The sequence below is a fragment of the Aplidium turbinatum genome, chromosome 1, assembly GCF_918807975.1.
Source record: "Aplidium turbinatum chromosome 1, kaAplTurb1.1, whole genome shotgun sequence".
Lineage (NCBI taxonomy): Eukaryota > Metazoa > Chordata > Ascidiacea > Aplousobranchia > Polyclinidae > Aplidium > Aplidium turbinatum.
Genome location: NC_137472.1, coordinates 50,667,050 through 50,681,611, shown reverse-complemented (window position 1 = coordinate 50,681,611; position 14,562 = coordinate 50,667,050). Strand labels below are relative to the sequence as shown.

General features: G+C 37.2%; 1 protein-coding gene across 2 annotated transcripts in view; it reads right to left on the bottom strand.

The window, feature by feature from the left end:
• LOC145782403 (protein jagged-1b-like) overlaps positions 1–9,490 on the bottom strand; it is a 43,913-nt gene extending 34,423 nt beyond the window's left edge. For both annotated transcript variants that reach the window (XM_082594187.1, XM_082594194.1), the window contains exons 1-3: positions 9,300–9,490; positions 8,164–8,490; positions 134–182 (exon numbers count right to left, since the gene is read on the bottom strand). In XM_082594187.1, coding sequence (XP_082450313.1) covers positions 134–182; positions 8,164–8,490; positions 9,300–9,350 — 427 coding nt within the window. In that variant the 5' untranslated portion in view covers positions 9,351–9,490. The remainder of the gene's footprint in view (positions 1–133; positions 183–8,163; positions 8,491–9,299) is intronic.
• Positions 9,491–14,562: the final 5,072 nt, after the last annotated feature.

Here is a 14,562-nt window from a genome sequence, read left to right as displayed (position 1 = left end):
AAAAAATATTTCTACCAAAAATGGCTTCTATTCGTGTCATATGGTAGCAAAAAAGTTTTTTCTAATTTCTCCATGTCTTCATGCAAATATGTATTGCTGTATGTAATGGTTTAAATATATCAACCAATCTTACCAGTGGTATTGTCGCTGTCAAAAGCTTCCAAAACCAAAGTGTAGGTTCTCTGCCAACAAAAAACAAAGGTTTAAACGTGCGTTTCACAAACATTTATGATAAAATAGAAGATGCTGCCCCAACAGCACATTAGTGTTATTTACATGGATTCAAAGTCTGCATCTGTTGAATCAATTTAAAAAAGGATTTATTTTCTGATCAGTCAGCTGCAGGTAAAAAGATGTAAATACGCGACCAACATTCCAAAACCAAATAAGTTGTAAAATGAAATTGCAGTTAAACCTGGAATTTCGATCTGTTTTTAAAGTGTCGATTTCGTTCAAGACAATGGAGAGAGATTGCTTTGAAGACAAACGTATGCGTGTCTTGAAAAGAAATTTTGGCATCGTTTGAAAGAGAACGAGCTGTGTATAAAACTTCCCAATGCATCAAATGACACTGCAAATTTTATCCAATTTTTCTAATCTAAATCCATTAAGTCACATAAGTCATCAGGTAAAGATTGGTTTGTGGAGGTTTTAGTTTTCATTTTGAGACAAAAATGCATCGTACGTAAAAGAAAAGAATGTAAGACGTTGAAACAGCAGCAATGGTTGGAAAAGAAGCAGTTTTACTAAATGTCATCCATCTTCAGTCGACTTGAATTTTAGTTAGGTTCTGTGATTTGATATCTAACTCCAAAACGACTGCTTTTCTTGTCAATACACGCTTAAGAATTTCTTTTTGGGTTGAAACAAGCAAAATCTTCAACTCGTGAAGATGTCCCAACTCACTGGGTGAAAACAAGTGAGAAAAAGACACAAAAATAAGTGAATAGCCTAAATTAGCAATATGAAACCATAAAGGAAACAACTCTTCTCAAATTTTTCAATGATATTTTTAGCTGGAAAAAATCCATTTTTTTATTTTTACCAGCAGGGATTGTTCATAACCCTCTTCCCCAACCTCAACACCGGCGCAAGACAGCAGCCTAAAACTGCCCACTTTAGAGCCGTAAATAAGGCTAAACAAACAATGGATGATAAATCGATGTGTAAGAGATTAAGGGTCATTAATTGCAATGGCGCCCTTAATAACTAATTTAAAAGACTTAAAAGACTAACTATGACGATAACTAAGATTTGTTTTGTAAATAAAATTGTTAATTTGTCAGTTGGGCCTAAATGTTTTGCCTGTAGTTTGTTTGAGTATATGGTTGCATGGTAGCAACGTTGTTATAAAATTGAGACAAGAATTTCAGATTTGCCATAACTACCAATAGATTAAAACGGAACTTGCCCCTAATTCCGTAGTCTAAAAGCTTAGTGGTTATGAAAACAAAATTAGTAGAAGAGTTTGTATAAGTGTGTACATTGCAAACTCAGTAATTCAAGTAAGTTGCATAGGCTACATTGTTCTCATTGATTTTGATTAAGTGAAGAACACTGTTGACTTTCACACAACTCCGTCCACTTCACACCAAGCCAACCACTTCAACTGTTTCCTTTGTCAATTTAATGGATTTGTCATTATCAAGAAGCAAGCTCAAAAGGAAGTTCATCTTTTATTGTTTACTTTGCGCCATGAATCGTTCTGGGATTTCAACTCATTCTCAAAGAAACTTGCGTAAACTTTGACCAAATTCTTCCTGAAAGCAACTGACGACAAGCCACAAAATAAAGAAACAACCGGACATCAGTGAATCCAACATATATCAGGGCAATCGGTGTCATAATTATGTAGTTCACCGGAACTTGCATACTATATTTATGTAGGCTTCTTGTAAAAAATATTTACAACTAATCAAATATTGTACTTGATTGATTCTCTACATTTATTGCGAGTTTATAGAAATTATTTTTGTAGATACAAGTTATGGATAGGGTCATGCATTAAGGCGTGTCTTTACTAACGTGTCCAGCCCACGTATGATCCACAGACAAAACTCAGAAGCAATTCAATAACAAAAAGTCTACACGTTGGTACTGGTAGGTGAACCAATTTAGCGAAAACACAGTAGATTGAAGTGGGACTAGTCTACAGCAGAAATGTTGTTCGATAGGCAACGAAAATAAAATGCATTGCATTCCCAGACAGCAAATCAGTTGTTTTTTAACATTGATTCAACGTCTGCAGACGTCGAATCAATGTTAAAAAACGACTGCTTTACTGTCTGGGTTGAAGCATCTCTTTGTGACGCATTAGGATTGGATAGCTTTTGAGCAAAGACTTCACTGTTTTTGGTCATTTCAGTTTAACACTAATGACCATTTTCAGTCTGCAATAACCATGAAATGAAGGCCACACTCAACATCGTTAAGCAGCGCATAGAATATGCGTTTCACGTCGCCGTTTGCAACAGTGAATGGAAGCTTGTTTGTTTTACAAAATTATTTATTTATAAAGGAAATTCAAGCAAGACGGTTTACCTGTCCTCTTGTTTACCTTTCTCAGGCTTTGCAGCTGGCTTGACTGGGTATTTAGTGACGTGATTATAGACAAAATGTTGTAGGCGTCAAGAATGCGTCGTGTTAGCACAAACGTCAAATCGAACCATTTTTTATGTCAAATAGGTAGTTGACTTGATAGCTTAAAAAAAATGCCGGCAGTAAAATTGTTAGTGAAACATCACGGGATATTTGACACTGTTTTACGTTTTGTTAAATGGAAAACGTTTGTCTTCCCACTTGGCAAGAAGCAAAGAAAACATGATTGGATGGATTACGTCTCCGCATGACAGACGCACTTCATTTGTAGATTGTTTTATTATTTCAAAATTTTAGAACTTGAAGCAGAACCTCGCAGAGCAGACGACTATGACTTTCGGTGGCAGTGCGCTCAACGGTATTTGTTCACAGGATCCATGTACCCATATTAAACTGATGTTTGATTAAGTTGGTTGTCAGGCAAGATGCTACTCGCAAAATTAAGCAATAATACAATTATTATTAAGTAAGATTATATCGGGACGGAAGTCTAAACAGATAGTGTGCTAACCAGATGGCAGATATTTTAATATTCGCTTAATAAAATACGTAAACTTAAAGTTGGTAGTAGCCTACCACATCTACCAATGATACCACCAATGAGGATAAAGTTTTCTTTACGGCTATTGCAAGTTTTTCAATTGTACGACAGACAGTGTGATCTGACAAGTAGTTCCATATTTACAGTACCCAGTGAAAACTTATCAAACATAACAATGGTGCACTTGAATTCAACACAGTTAGTGACACAATGACCTGCCAAAAAGAGTTGAACGGAAGCTGCACATGATAATTCACTGCAGAGCGCAACGAGTTACAAGTTCTAGCGATAATAAACAGATGCCAAAGCAAATCAAAGAATAAGTGAAGTGTGAGGTGGTACGACAGAGCGAAGAGAAAAGAACCGAACTGGAAAGGATCGAAATTTATAACGATGCGGTTAAACAAAGGCGTGGGAAAAACAAACGGTCATGGCAAATTGAACAAGCAAAACCTAGCCAAGTAGACAATCTGACCATGCTAATACTCTGTTCAACAATTTGCGCAATATAAACGCGTTAATTAAACATCAACTGTCATAAAAAATCGAAATCGATAAAAGGTTTATTTTTGATTGCAATATATTTCATCAAGTTGTTGGTGAAAATCTGTGAGATATTTTACATTTCCTCAAACAGCGAAGTTTCGACATGCCACTGTAGCCTGTAATTTACGATTTATCCACAGTAGTTTCAAAACAAGAAAGTTAAAGCACACACGATTGCTTGACAACCACGGATAAGGTAACTTGACACACTCGATACATTTATTTTGATATGAAACATTGCAAGTTGGGTGGTTCAAGCATTTAAAGGTGTGCAATATATAGCTTTTGCGCATGAACAACCATTGTATTCACGTACACAGAAAGCAAATCAATCACCATTACCGGATCGTTTTTCATCTCAACAGTCTGGCACCGTTTGAGACACCTCACAGCTCAACTCAATGAAGCAAACCGCAGACGACCAGTTTAAACCAAGTCCTGGATTCGATCAAGTGATTGCAAAGGAAATCTACCACTGTACTGTGTATTGAGCAAATCAAACGGTCATTGCTAGCAATCTCGTTAAAATTCAACTCGCACAAACAAATGCTTTGTTTTTTATTCAGCAATTTTTTGAGTACAAGTTGCGTGTTTTTTATTAATTTTTCATCATTCGTGCGCAACTATTGGATGAAATCATAGACTTTTTGACAAACATTTGTAAAATCTCAGTCGAAGAGTTCACACATTTTCTACTTATGCCATTTGAAGCAGTATTAGAACAGACAGAAAACGTCTTATTTCGTATTTGATAACAATATGAAAGTAGAAACTGCAGGAAAACCAATTACAATATAAATACCATTACCCTGTTATCAATGTAATTTAGTCATTTCAGCGTTGCTGGCTGGAAGGCTTAAGTTGTACTTTTGTCCAAACAGTACGATTAACACATCACCTTTGATCAGATGGGTGAACCTGCACTGTGTCAAAATGAGCTGAGCTAAACTTCGATACTTTGTCACATGAATATTTTGAGTGGCAATCTTTCAACACGTGCTAGCTCACTATCTTTGTGTCGATAAAACATGTGGCAAAACAAATCCATCAAGATTAAGGCTCAACACAATTTTTAAGGTTTGCAGCTTTTCAATCGCAATCTGGAACTGCGGCCAAGAGAAACTGGCTTTGCCCATTGCTCACAAAGAACATGTGAAACAGAAACGATATATATCGACACGGTTAAAATTTGACAAATTGATAAACGTTTCGTTTGCAAGTCAAAAGTAAAGTAGTTATTACTTTTCCATTGCTGATTAGTAGCTCATCACAAAACGGAAAATAAAAGTATACTTGCTATCAACAAGAAGCTGAAAATGTCTAAGAGCGAAGATGGAATAGTGAGCTAGTTAAAAACCATGCAAAAGAACAGACAAACCTAATTGTTTACTTTATCTATCTCTTTCAATAAAACTTAAAGTAAACAGTAAAATGCGACATTAGAAAATAAAGATACGTAAGTATTTATGACACCTTCAATAATTGAAACGTTTTATCATTGTCGCAGTGGTCAAGGAGAATGCGATAGCACTCCATAACGTAAAATAAAAGTAATCTGATTTATTTTCATTCATTTATTCAGTTTGTGAAAACATCATCTGATATTCCAGCCAAATAGTGCAACTTTTATGAAACAAACAGTTTTAGCTTTATCGATAACATTTTTTGCAGGATGGCGACTTCCATAATCAGATAATTATACAAGCGCACACCATCGTTCGGCGAAGTATTTAAGTGGAGAAGTGTCAGTTTTCAAAAAATCCATTAATGTCTCTGCTAATGGTCAGCATTGCTAAATTTGAGTGCTTTCTAAGTGACCGAACGTTTTATTCCTGTTTGTTTCGTTTTATTGTCTCGGCCTGCTCCACTAGCATTCATTTCAACAGGAAGATAATATTTCTTGCCACCATACAACAGAGCAATGCCCATATTCCAAAGCAAAGCTTTGCTTTTTCGAATAGATTAACTTTTTACTTGTAAGAATGTTATTCTTTGTCTTTTGACACATCTCACATCGCAGCGATGTTTCTCTAATTATCTGTTGAAACATTGATTCAACATAAACTTAGGCCTAGTGATTATGTTGGTAAAGATTCTTAACTTGAAAAGGAGTGTTTTGTGTTTCAATGGTTTGAAGAGTCAATCAAATCACCACAAAGTTAGCCCGAAATAACTAAACATCAACAATTGTAAAACTTTGGCACGCTGCTTCTCTCTCAAGATCTTGCAACGACGCGAAACTTCAAACATTTGTCGAAAACTAAATTTACCAACATTTCGTCTTTTTTGGAGCATGCTTTTTTTTATAATGGAGCGGAAGTACTGAGCAGTAAAAGTTTGAACGAGCATTTTTTGATTAGGAGATTGAAGAAACTGACTTGTGATATGATCGCCTTAAGAAACTGCAAACACTATTAAAAAGGCACTGTCAGTAAAAAATGCATCCAGCCAACAGAAATTCCAGCAATGTTTGCCATCAAATATTTCGGTGGGAATATGTCAGCTTGGGAATATTGGGAAAGCCAGACCGTTAGACGCGTGAAATCTTGCACATGGTTTGCAGCAATTGTTGAAGTTTCGTCGCAAGTAATGATTTCAGACAAAAAATAGACGTTGCAAGATTGCTCATAATGCCATTTGCCGATAAAGAATCGCGAAGTGAGGCGCGTGCCGCTTGGCGTTCTGGTGGCTCGTGCTGAACGCCCGGACAGAAACGCGAGGCACACGACAAGGTCACAAGGGATCACGTGACCTAATCATTCTACAATGTGATTGACACAGTTCTTGTGCATTGGAAAATAAACACTCAGTACAGAAGGGTTCTTCAAAAAGGAATTTTTAAGGGTGAATCAGCACACCCAAGGCAAACTGGCTTAGTAGCCAGAGACCAGTAGCCCAGTCAGAAGCCTGATCAGTTGCTGCATCGGTGCAAGAATTACTTAGAAACAGCGCGTAGCCTACCCTGACTGCAACAATACAACAAAAACATCGCAAAGCCCTACCAAGGTAGAAAAAATATTAGTTTTACATTGTTTCAACGTCGCCAGCTCTCGGGGAAACATTCCAACAAATTACTCCATTAGTTCTTATCCGACGATGGATGCTTTCACTGTGCAAATCGGCAGTCATTTGCGAAGCGCAATAGAAAATGAGGCCCATACTTGCAAGCCATTTTCTCGCACAAATGGCGATCATCTAGTTTTACAACTTCAACGAGAAAAGCTTACATTGTATTCTTGGGGTTGTACCAACCGATTAACGGAATCGCTGAGTTGATCAGATAAAAAAACCGACTGCTCGTGTACAATAAGGTGTTTAAGCAGTTTCAAAATGAAGCTAAGAAAATTGAAAATCCCAATGGACAAAATCAAGGGTTAGCCATATGACAAAGACTACCTGCACACCATTGCTTAAATGAAATTATCGTACATTTTGAAAGAATTCAACAATACAAGCCATGCTAGCTCCCAAGTAGCCTAAAATCACAATGCGCTTAAAATCATTTTTCCTACCATCTTCCCAAACATCCTGTCCGAAAAACTACAAAAAAAGAACAGTGATTGGATTGATCATGTCCAGCGCTGAACAAGAAGATTGCGGTATTACAAAGGTCATTGCTAGCGGTATGGCCCGTATCGGTGAGTCCGATCCCATTTTTTCAATTTTTTTTTTAAATTATTAAGTAGGTTACCGTAGCCTAATTATCATTGCCGTTTTAGGGTTAGGGGTTAGGGTTAGAGGTTAGGAACTCACCGAATCGGACTCACCGAATAGTAGCAGACCCCATTGCTAGGCATATAAAATAAAGCTTTTTCTGACGTAATGATTACTAATCTGGCCAATGATTACTTTTTGATTTTGCTCTGGCATCGAAATGAAAACAGTATCTTTGTTAATAGAGCATTAGCTGGAGTCTAGAAAAAGGTTAAAATGACAACCAACTGAAACTTCAGACGTGTTAAATTCCGAAATAAATTACTAAGTAATCAAGCACGGTCGTCACACCTCCAGAAAAGTTCAAAAGATAAAGAAAATACGTAAAAAAAAAAGAAAGCTTTTCGTAATCATCGCTTGTTATTAAAAGCAAGTATCCGAACAATAAAACTGCAAATAATAGGTTGTCATTGTTGAATTGCGGTTAAAAATGAACTTATTCAAAAAAATAAGCGACAACCAGCTATTATTATGCTGCAGCCTATCAATTAACCGCAGATAAAATATAAAATTTGAACATGACACTACAGATACAGATACAAAAGTTCAATAGTTATAACAAGCAGTTAATTAAAACTTCAATTGACGACTGATAAGATTAGTTCCTGTTATTGTGCATCAATGAGAATGTCCTGTCAATTTTTATTAAACAATTTTTGAAAAAACTCAAAAGTATGTAGGCTACGCAGACTCAATGCATAGCTGGCGCACAATTCACATTTTTATAAAATTTACATGCGATGGGAACTGGAAGAAAAACCTACCGTCCAGGTAAACATGAGAGGCATCTTTATGCGGCCCGGATTGGTGGGATCTTCGATGTTGTCAATCACAAATGAGTTGCTTCCAAGAACAGGGCTGATTTGTCTTCCAAATGTGCACGCATCAGGATCTGCCTCTTTCCCAGACATTTGGTACTCTTTCAGACAGATTTGGAAAAAAGTGTCGCACTTGTCGGCATGACAACCATAATCGTTTCTTGTTCCATCACAACAGCTTCCGACTAACAGTTCCCCGCCAGTGTTTTGTACACGAACTATTTGCAACTCGAAGTATCCGAAGGTTGTTCCAGGCGCGGCTCCAACACAAACCTATTCAAATAATAAAAGTGGTTATCAACTGAGCCAAGCAGCATTGAATGGTAGCAATTGTTTCCATTACGAGAGATGGTCAAAAATAGCTTATCAGTTTCTGATAGATCATGAAAAAACAATATGAATGATACGCCTACTTTAATAACGTCAAACAAAATTCTAAAAATTGTCATCAATACAAAAAAGTTAGCTTTTGTGAGATTATGATTCAGTCAAGTTACAATAAGTTTTGCTCTTCAAAGTTTCTTTCGTGGGATTTCACCCTCGGGCGTTAGTTAGTTTGCTTTCTCACGGTTCTAAAACAGATACTGTGGTCACACAACACATAGTTGCTGCTGTCTACATGGAGGCTTTGGCATTATTCGATATAAATGCGATGATCATCACCATTGTGCACGCAGCCAAGCAACAAACTCAATCTAAATCGTTAAGTAAAGCCATCCCTTGAACCTGCAAGCCAAAATTTTTCGAAAAAAATCGTTAGAGAATTTTGATTTCTTCTTGACGCAAAACGCTTTGTTTTAATTTCGTTTCGAATCAAATTTTGTTGAAAAAATCCGCTTTGTTTCAAAAAAGAAAGCGTTTCTTACAGCTCTCCTCCACACAAGTTTGTGGTTAGATCCAAAAGAGCAACAGAATGTTTTGTGTTCATATGAAACTAAAAACAAACGCACTTTAGCACAAGACACAACTTTCTTTTTCAAGTTGTTCAAAATCCTCAGCTGAGTTTTTGCCCAAACGCCAATGAAACCTTACTCAATACCTCGGGGAGAAAATAAAATTTAGCCGAATTTGAAGTGTCATACCTCGGCGAGAAAAGAGATGAAGACCAAGATCCATTCAATTGAATACTCCATTTTAACGTTCTTTTTGGCAGATGGCAACTCCAGAAAAATACTTCACTTTCTGTGCATAGGCTTCTAAATAATTTATTCTAGTTGACCCAAGCAAACCACATTCTCATTCATAAACAATTTGACAGTGAGAGGCAATCACAGTATTTATCCTAAAACCTGCAAGGTATTTTTTTTTGTTTTTTTTATATGTAGTCTACTCTGCGATATAAATTATCCAGATATGTTTTTGCAATCAGCTTGAAAATACTTACGCATGCTCATCAAAACATACTTCATGCTGCAGTTGGACGCCAAGCGGGCTCGTAATCACCATTGCTTTACTGATTTACATTTTACTAATCGACATAGCGACACAAGTTAATCTAATAAGACCAACTTCGTTCAACAAGCTATGCGATAATATGAAGCAGACTGCTTCATAAAGCAGATATGCCTAGCCTGGCTGTTAGTCACATATTATGCATAAATCTTGGGGGAGTAGATATCATTTTGCAAACGACCGACCATCAAAACAACGTATGATAAAGTCTAGCTGCCTAGATACAGTTACACTATTAAATATACTTTGTGTTCCAACAGAACATATTTTACGCGTTTTGCAACTAAAAAAATTTTGTTTATCCATGGCTAGTCCTATAACTGTCTGAAATTTTTTCTATTGTCTGAAAAAATCTTGTTTCTTTTCAATTTACAAATAAAAAAACACTTCTTTTTTCGACCTTTTTTAACAGCAAATATTAGGAAATTTAACTATTAAAATAAAATTATTTTACCCGGGTTGAAAAACGAAAAAAATCTACCTGCCTCTAGCGCATTCGCCAATCAAGGAACAAAAACTTGTTTAACCAAAATATCGTTTTTCCTTTCGTTTGGTATTGTTGTCCCTTCTTCTCGTTCGTTGTCAGACAAGCAGCAAAAGCCAATAAATGTGTATGTCTGCCACCTTGCGGAAAACATAACTAACTGCTTTGACCACTACTATCGCATCTGGAATGCTTTTTTTGCTTAGTGCGACTTGCTGAGTCAAAGACATGGCAGAAACTATACAAAACGAAAAATACAATGCTTTTTAAGTATGAAAAATCTTAATTTTGTCTTACTTAACGTAATTCACTTACTCATATAGTTTACACTTTACACTCTGACCTCAATCAAGAACATGCTTTCTGACAAACAAACTTAGCATTTTGTTCATGCTGAAGCTGACGCTTTTTCAGTTGTCACAAGGTCATGGCGATTCACAACTTAAATACTGTATCTCAACGTTGACGAAAGGTCAATGAACCTTTTTGACTTGCTATTGTGGCGTGGATAAATTATGATGTAACAATCCTTTGTATAAGTGGCGAGACTAACAGGCATATAACAGATGATGTAATATTTCATCAGCCTACTGTAGTTTAGTTGTGGCCTAGTTTAGTGAAACAAACAATTCGGCATTTTCATCAGTTTCCAGGTGTCTCCAACTATCAATTTGAACGTGCATTCTTAAATATAGGTTTATTGCAGTTCGTGCTATGGCCGGATAGAATCATTTTTTTTTTTTTAAATCAAATGTCTGTCAGTGAGGTTTGTTCACAAGCTCAGTAGATGGCTGTTTTGATACTCGGGGTGTGCGCTTAAGCAACGCACGGACTACTCTCCATTCAGCGGCATCTAATGAATGGAATAATTCCCCGGCAACAAGACTTCAACAATCGGAAACTTCACTCTGTCAATCTCGGTGACCGGGCCTGCGTCAGTGATTCAAAGCCTCTACAAGTATACGAAACTGCCAGGATTAAGCTCTGCAAGAAGCTTTCCCAGTCCGAGGATAAAGATTCAATCAATCAATCAAGTTTACATTTGAGCGATTTTGTAAAAGTTGCACAGATTTATGCAACTTTTGGTTTCGCCTTTTTTGGTCCCGTACGGCGACGTCCACGCGTGGGGCTACGGTGATCATTAAACCTAATCAAAAATTTTGAAATTTTTTAGCCTCTTGCATGGTTTCCTGTGGTTTTCAATATGAGAAATTCAAAAATGGAAACCATTTTACTCTCAGATGATGGGACACTTTGCCTCAAGAGGCCTGAACATTTCCAATTTTTCCAAAATCAGGGCCATAATCCTAGCTGAACTCTTTATTTCAACTGAAAAAACACTTTCATCCAATGCCTTACTGATAACTCACAAGTGAAAATCAACTTTTGGATATTTGGCATGACTATGAGAAGAGTGGGGGAATTAAAAAAATCAGTCCGCCCCGATAGCTGTTGGTTAGCGTGTGACTTTGTAAACGAAAAAGCTTCAAGGTTAAGCGGCGCTGGTTCGACTCTCGAGGTGTGCGGTTGAGCAGCGCATTCTAAGGACTGCTCTACTTTCAGCGACACTTGATGGATGGAATAATTCTCCCGCAACAACACTTCAACAATTGGGGAATTTCACTATGTCCATCTCTGTAACCAGCCCTGAGTCAAAAGCCTCTACATTCTACAAGCATGGGCGCCGATCCCTATAGGACCGTGGGGACATGTTCCCACCATCTTTCTACATTTCCCCACCATCCTTTTACAGTATTTTGTAACGTAGAAGGGAAATTATTAACCGAATGTCACAATTTTATTAGTCAGACGTTCAAAATCTATTTAAAGGAGGGGGCAACATTTTTGTTTTATGCGAGGAAATCTCGACCGTAGTAGTAGGCCTAATGTTATTATGCGGAGAAATTTCTCATTTCACCAGCCAGCTCGTGTTCAGCTGAACGGTCATTTTCAACTTTACGACGTGTCAAAACTTGGTTGCGATCTACCATGACTCAGAAACGGCTAGATCATGCAATGGTCTGCCATGTGCACAACAAAGTTTTGAATTCGATCAACCCCCATGACCTCTCCAAGGACTTCGTTTTTAATTCGCCGGAGACTCGTTGCCCAGTGATTGGACGTCTGCTGTCCAATGCTGCCACTGACAACTAAAAATATATATATATCTCTTTTGACTTGTACAAATGTACATATTATTTGTTTGTTTGTTAGAACAGACTCCCGATCTTTCTAGCTCGCTTCGCTCGTCGCCCCTTTCTAACTCAGGCCTACCTTTCCTAGTAAATGTCCCCACCAATATTATAGAGCGATCGGCGCCCATGTCTACAAGTATGCGAAACTACTAGGAATATCTTATCAAGGCTTTGTCAGTCCGAAGATAAAGATTCAAAACCAAACCAAGCAGTAGCATTTAGCGCTACTAGTTTTGAAAAAGCACTTTCCTTATTTCAGATAACCTATGTGTAGGCCGGATCTTTTGAAGCTTCTCAATGGGTCTAGTCTGGCAGAAAGAGACCTCAAATTTATTTCTGATCGTGACGTCGTGGTGACAGTATCCTTAACATTATATTAATAACTGTAGCTGCAAGTTTAATATGTTCTGACAACTTCATTATGATTTTTATGATGTCACCATGACGCCATCGTCAAAAATAAATCTGAGCGATCAGACTGGAGTCATTGAGAAATTTCAAAAGATGTGTATACTGTCATACTGTATAGGTTGCTTGAAATAAGCAAAATTCTTTTTCATCGCTAGTGGCGTTATGTGCTGCTTCTTAATCCCCTTACACTTCTCTAGGTTATAACAAATGTCCAAAAGTGATCAAAACCATGGGAAACAATGCGAAATGCTAAAAAATAAAAAATAAAAAAATTTTGAGCAGGCCAGACGGTGATGTTTGTCATAATAAATAACACGAAACTCTGAAGAGAATGTGCGCAACACTATGATGAAAAGCCATGGGACTGTGGCTGCGCTGCCACATTGAAACATCTTTTTGTGTCACTGCAACCATGAAAAAAGTTGCTCTGTCACATCAGTATAACTTTCAAACTTCTAACGTTATCCTACTTGGGTAATTTTGTTCTTGTTTGTGCAGTTTCAACTTTTATTATATTGAAGAAGAACATCTTTTTAATTTCTGAAAAGAATGTCGATTTGTGGGAATTGTTTTTCGAACATCCGAAGGAATTGAGGATATGATGAATCCGGTACGTTTTGTGTGATAATTTTAATAAGTTAACAGAGCAAACTGTCAACCTGTGCTTTTACTAACGAATACCAAGCGGAGAGTAGTTCGAAATAACACACACCCTACTCCAACATGTTTTTTTTATAAATAAAGACACTGCGAGTGTGCAGTCGTCAATCGTCATGTCACACAACCTTCAAAAAATAAAAATCTTATCTTGGATTTGACTTCACAGACTCAACCACTCTTCCCATCCTTTTACGGCTTTTTGGCCACTGGCTATATTTGTAACGGTCCGAAACACGTTTATTTTACACAAGACGAAAACTTACAGCTTTATCTACTATCAAAAGTTTCCTTTTTTTTTATATATACAGTAGAGCCTACCGTTTAGCTCAAACATAATGACCCCAAGTTGTCGTGGGTTTGGAATCTGTCAAAAGATTCTTCTTTATTTTGATACCTATGTATTTACTTTACGCTAATCAAATGGCTAAAGATTCTTGCTGTTTGGTCGAGATTGTTGTAACTCCTGAAACCGAAAGTGTTTTTACCCATTATTGTGTTTCAACCAATCATTTTTAAAGAAGCGAAACTGACTATTATTATGATAGGCTACTTATTTACGAAATGACTGCTCGAGTGCTTGCAGCAGTAAGCGCTTCCAAAATAATTCCCGCTTTCGAAATGTTGCTCTGCTTCGAATAATCAAATAAACCAATCAGTGAATGTTGTAAAATCAAACCTTGTTAGTTCTGACAGACCACAAGTGGTGACAAAGACCAGTGGCACAAAGAAAAAGGTTTTTTAGTTTTGCGTGCCAGAATGACCATAGCGCAAAAAAAAATATCAAAAAATTTTAACATGGAAAATCTGGACCCGAATATGTTTGTCAGTTTGCACAAGATCAACGGGTCTTGTAACAAAAATTTATATTTCGAAATGTTTTAATGATGGCTTGGTACACAATTCCCGAAGTTTAAAAAGTCGTAAGCACGACTTGGCCCACGGAGCCGGAGGGTAGGCTAACTGGAATTAGTGTTTGTGTCAAGAAGGCCAAACGTAGCATACTCATCGACAATATCCTTGATGGAAATACCGTGTTTGTGACTCAACGTAAATCTGTATGCAACACAAGTTGTCTTGTTTCATCTTTTGATTGTCGGAGAGGGGGGACTAATACCATTACACAACCCTGTTAGTTGCGCTGGT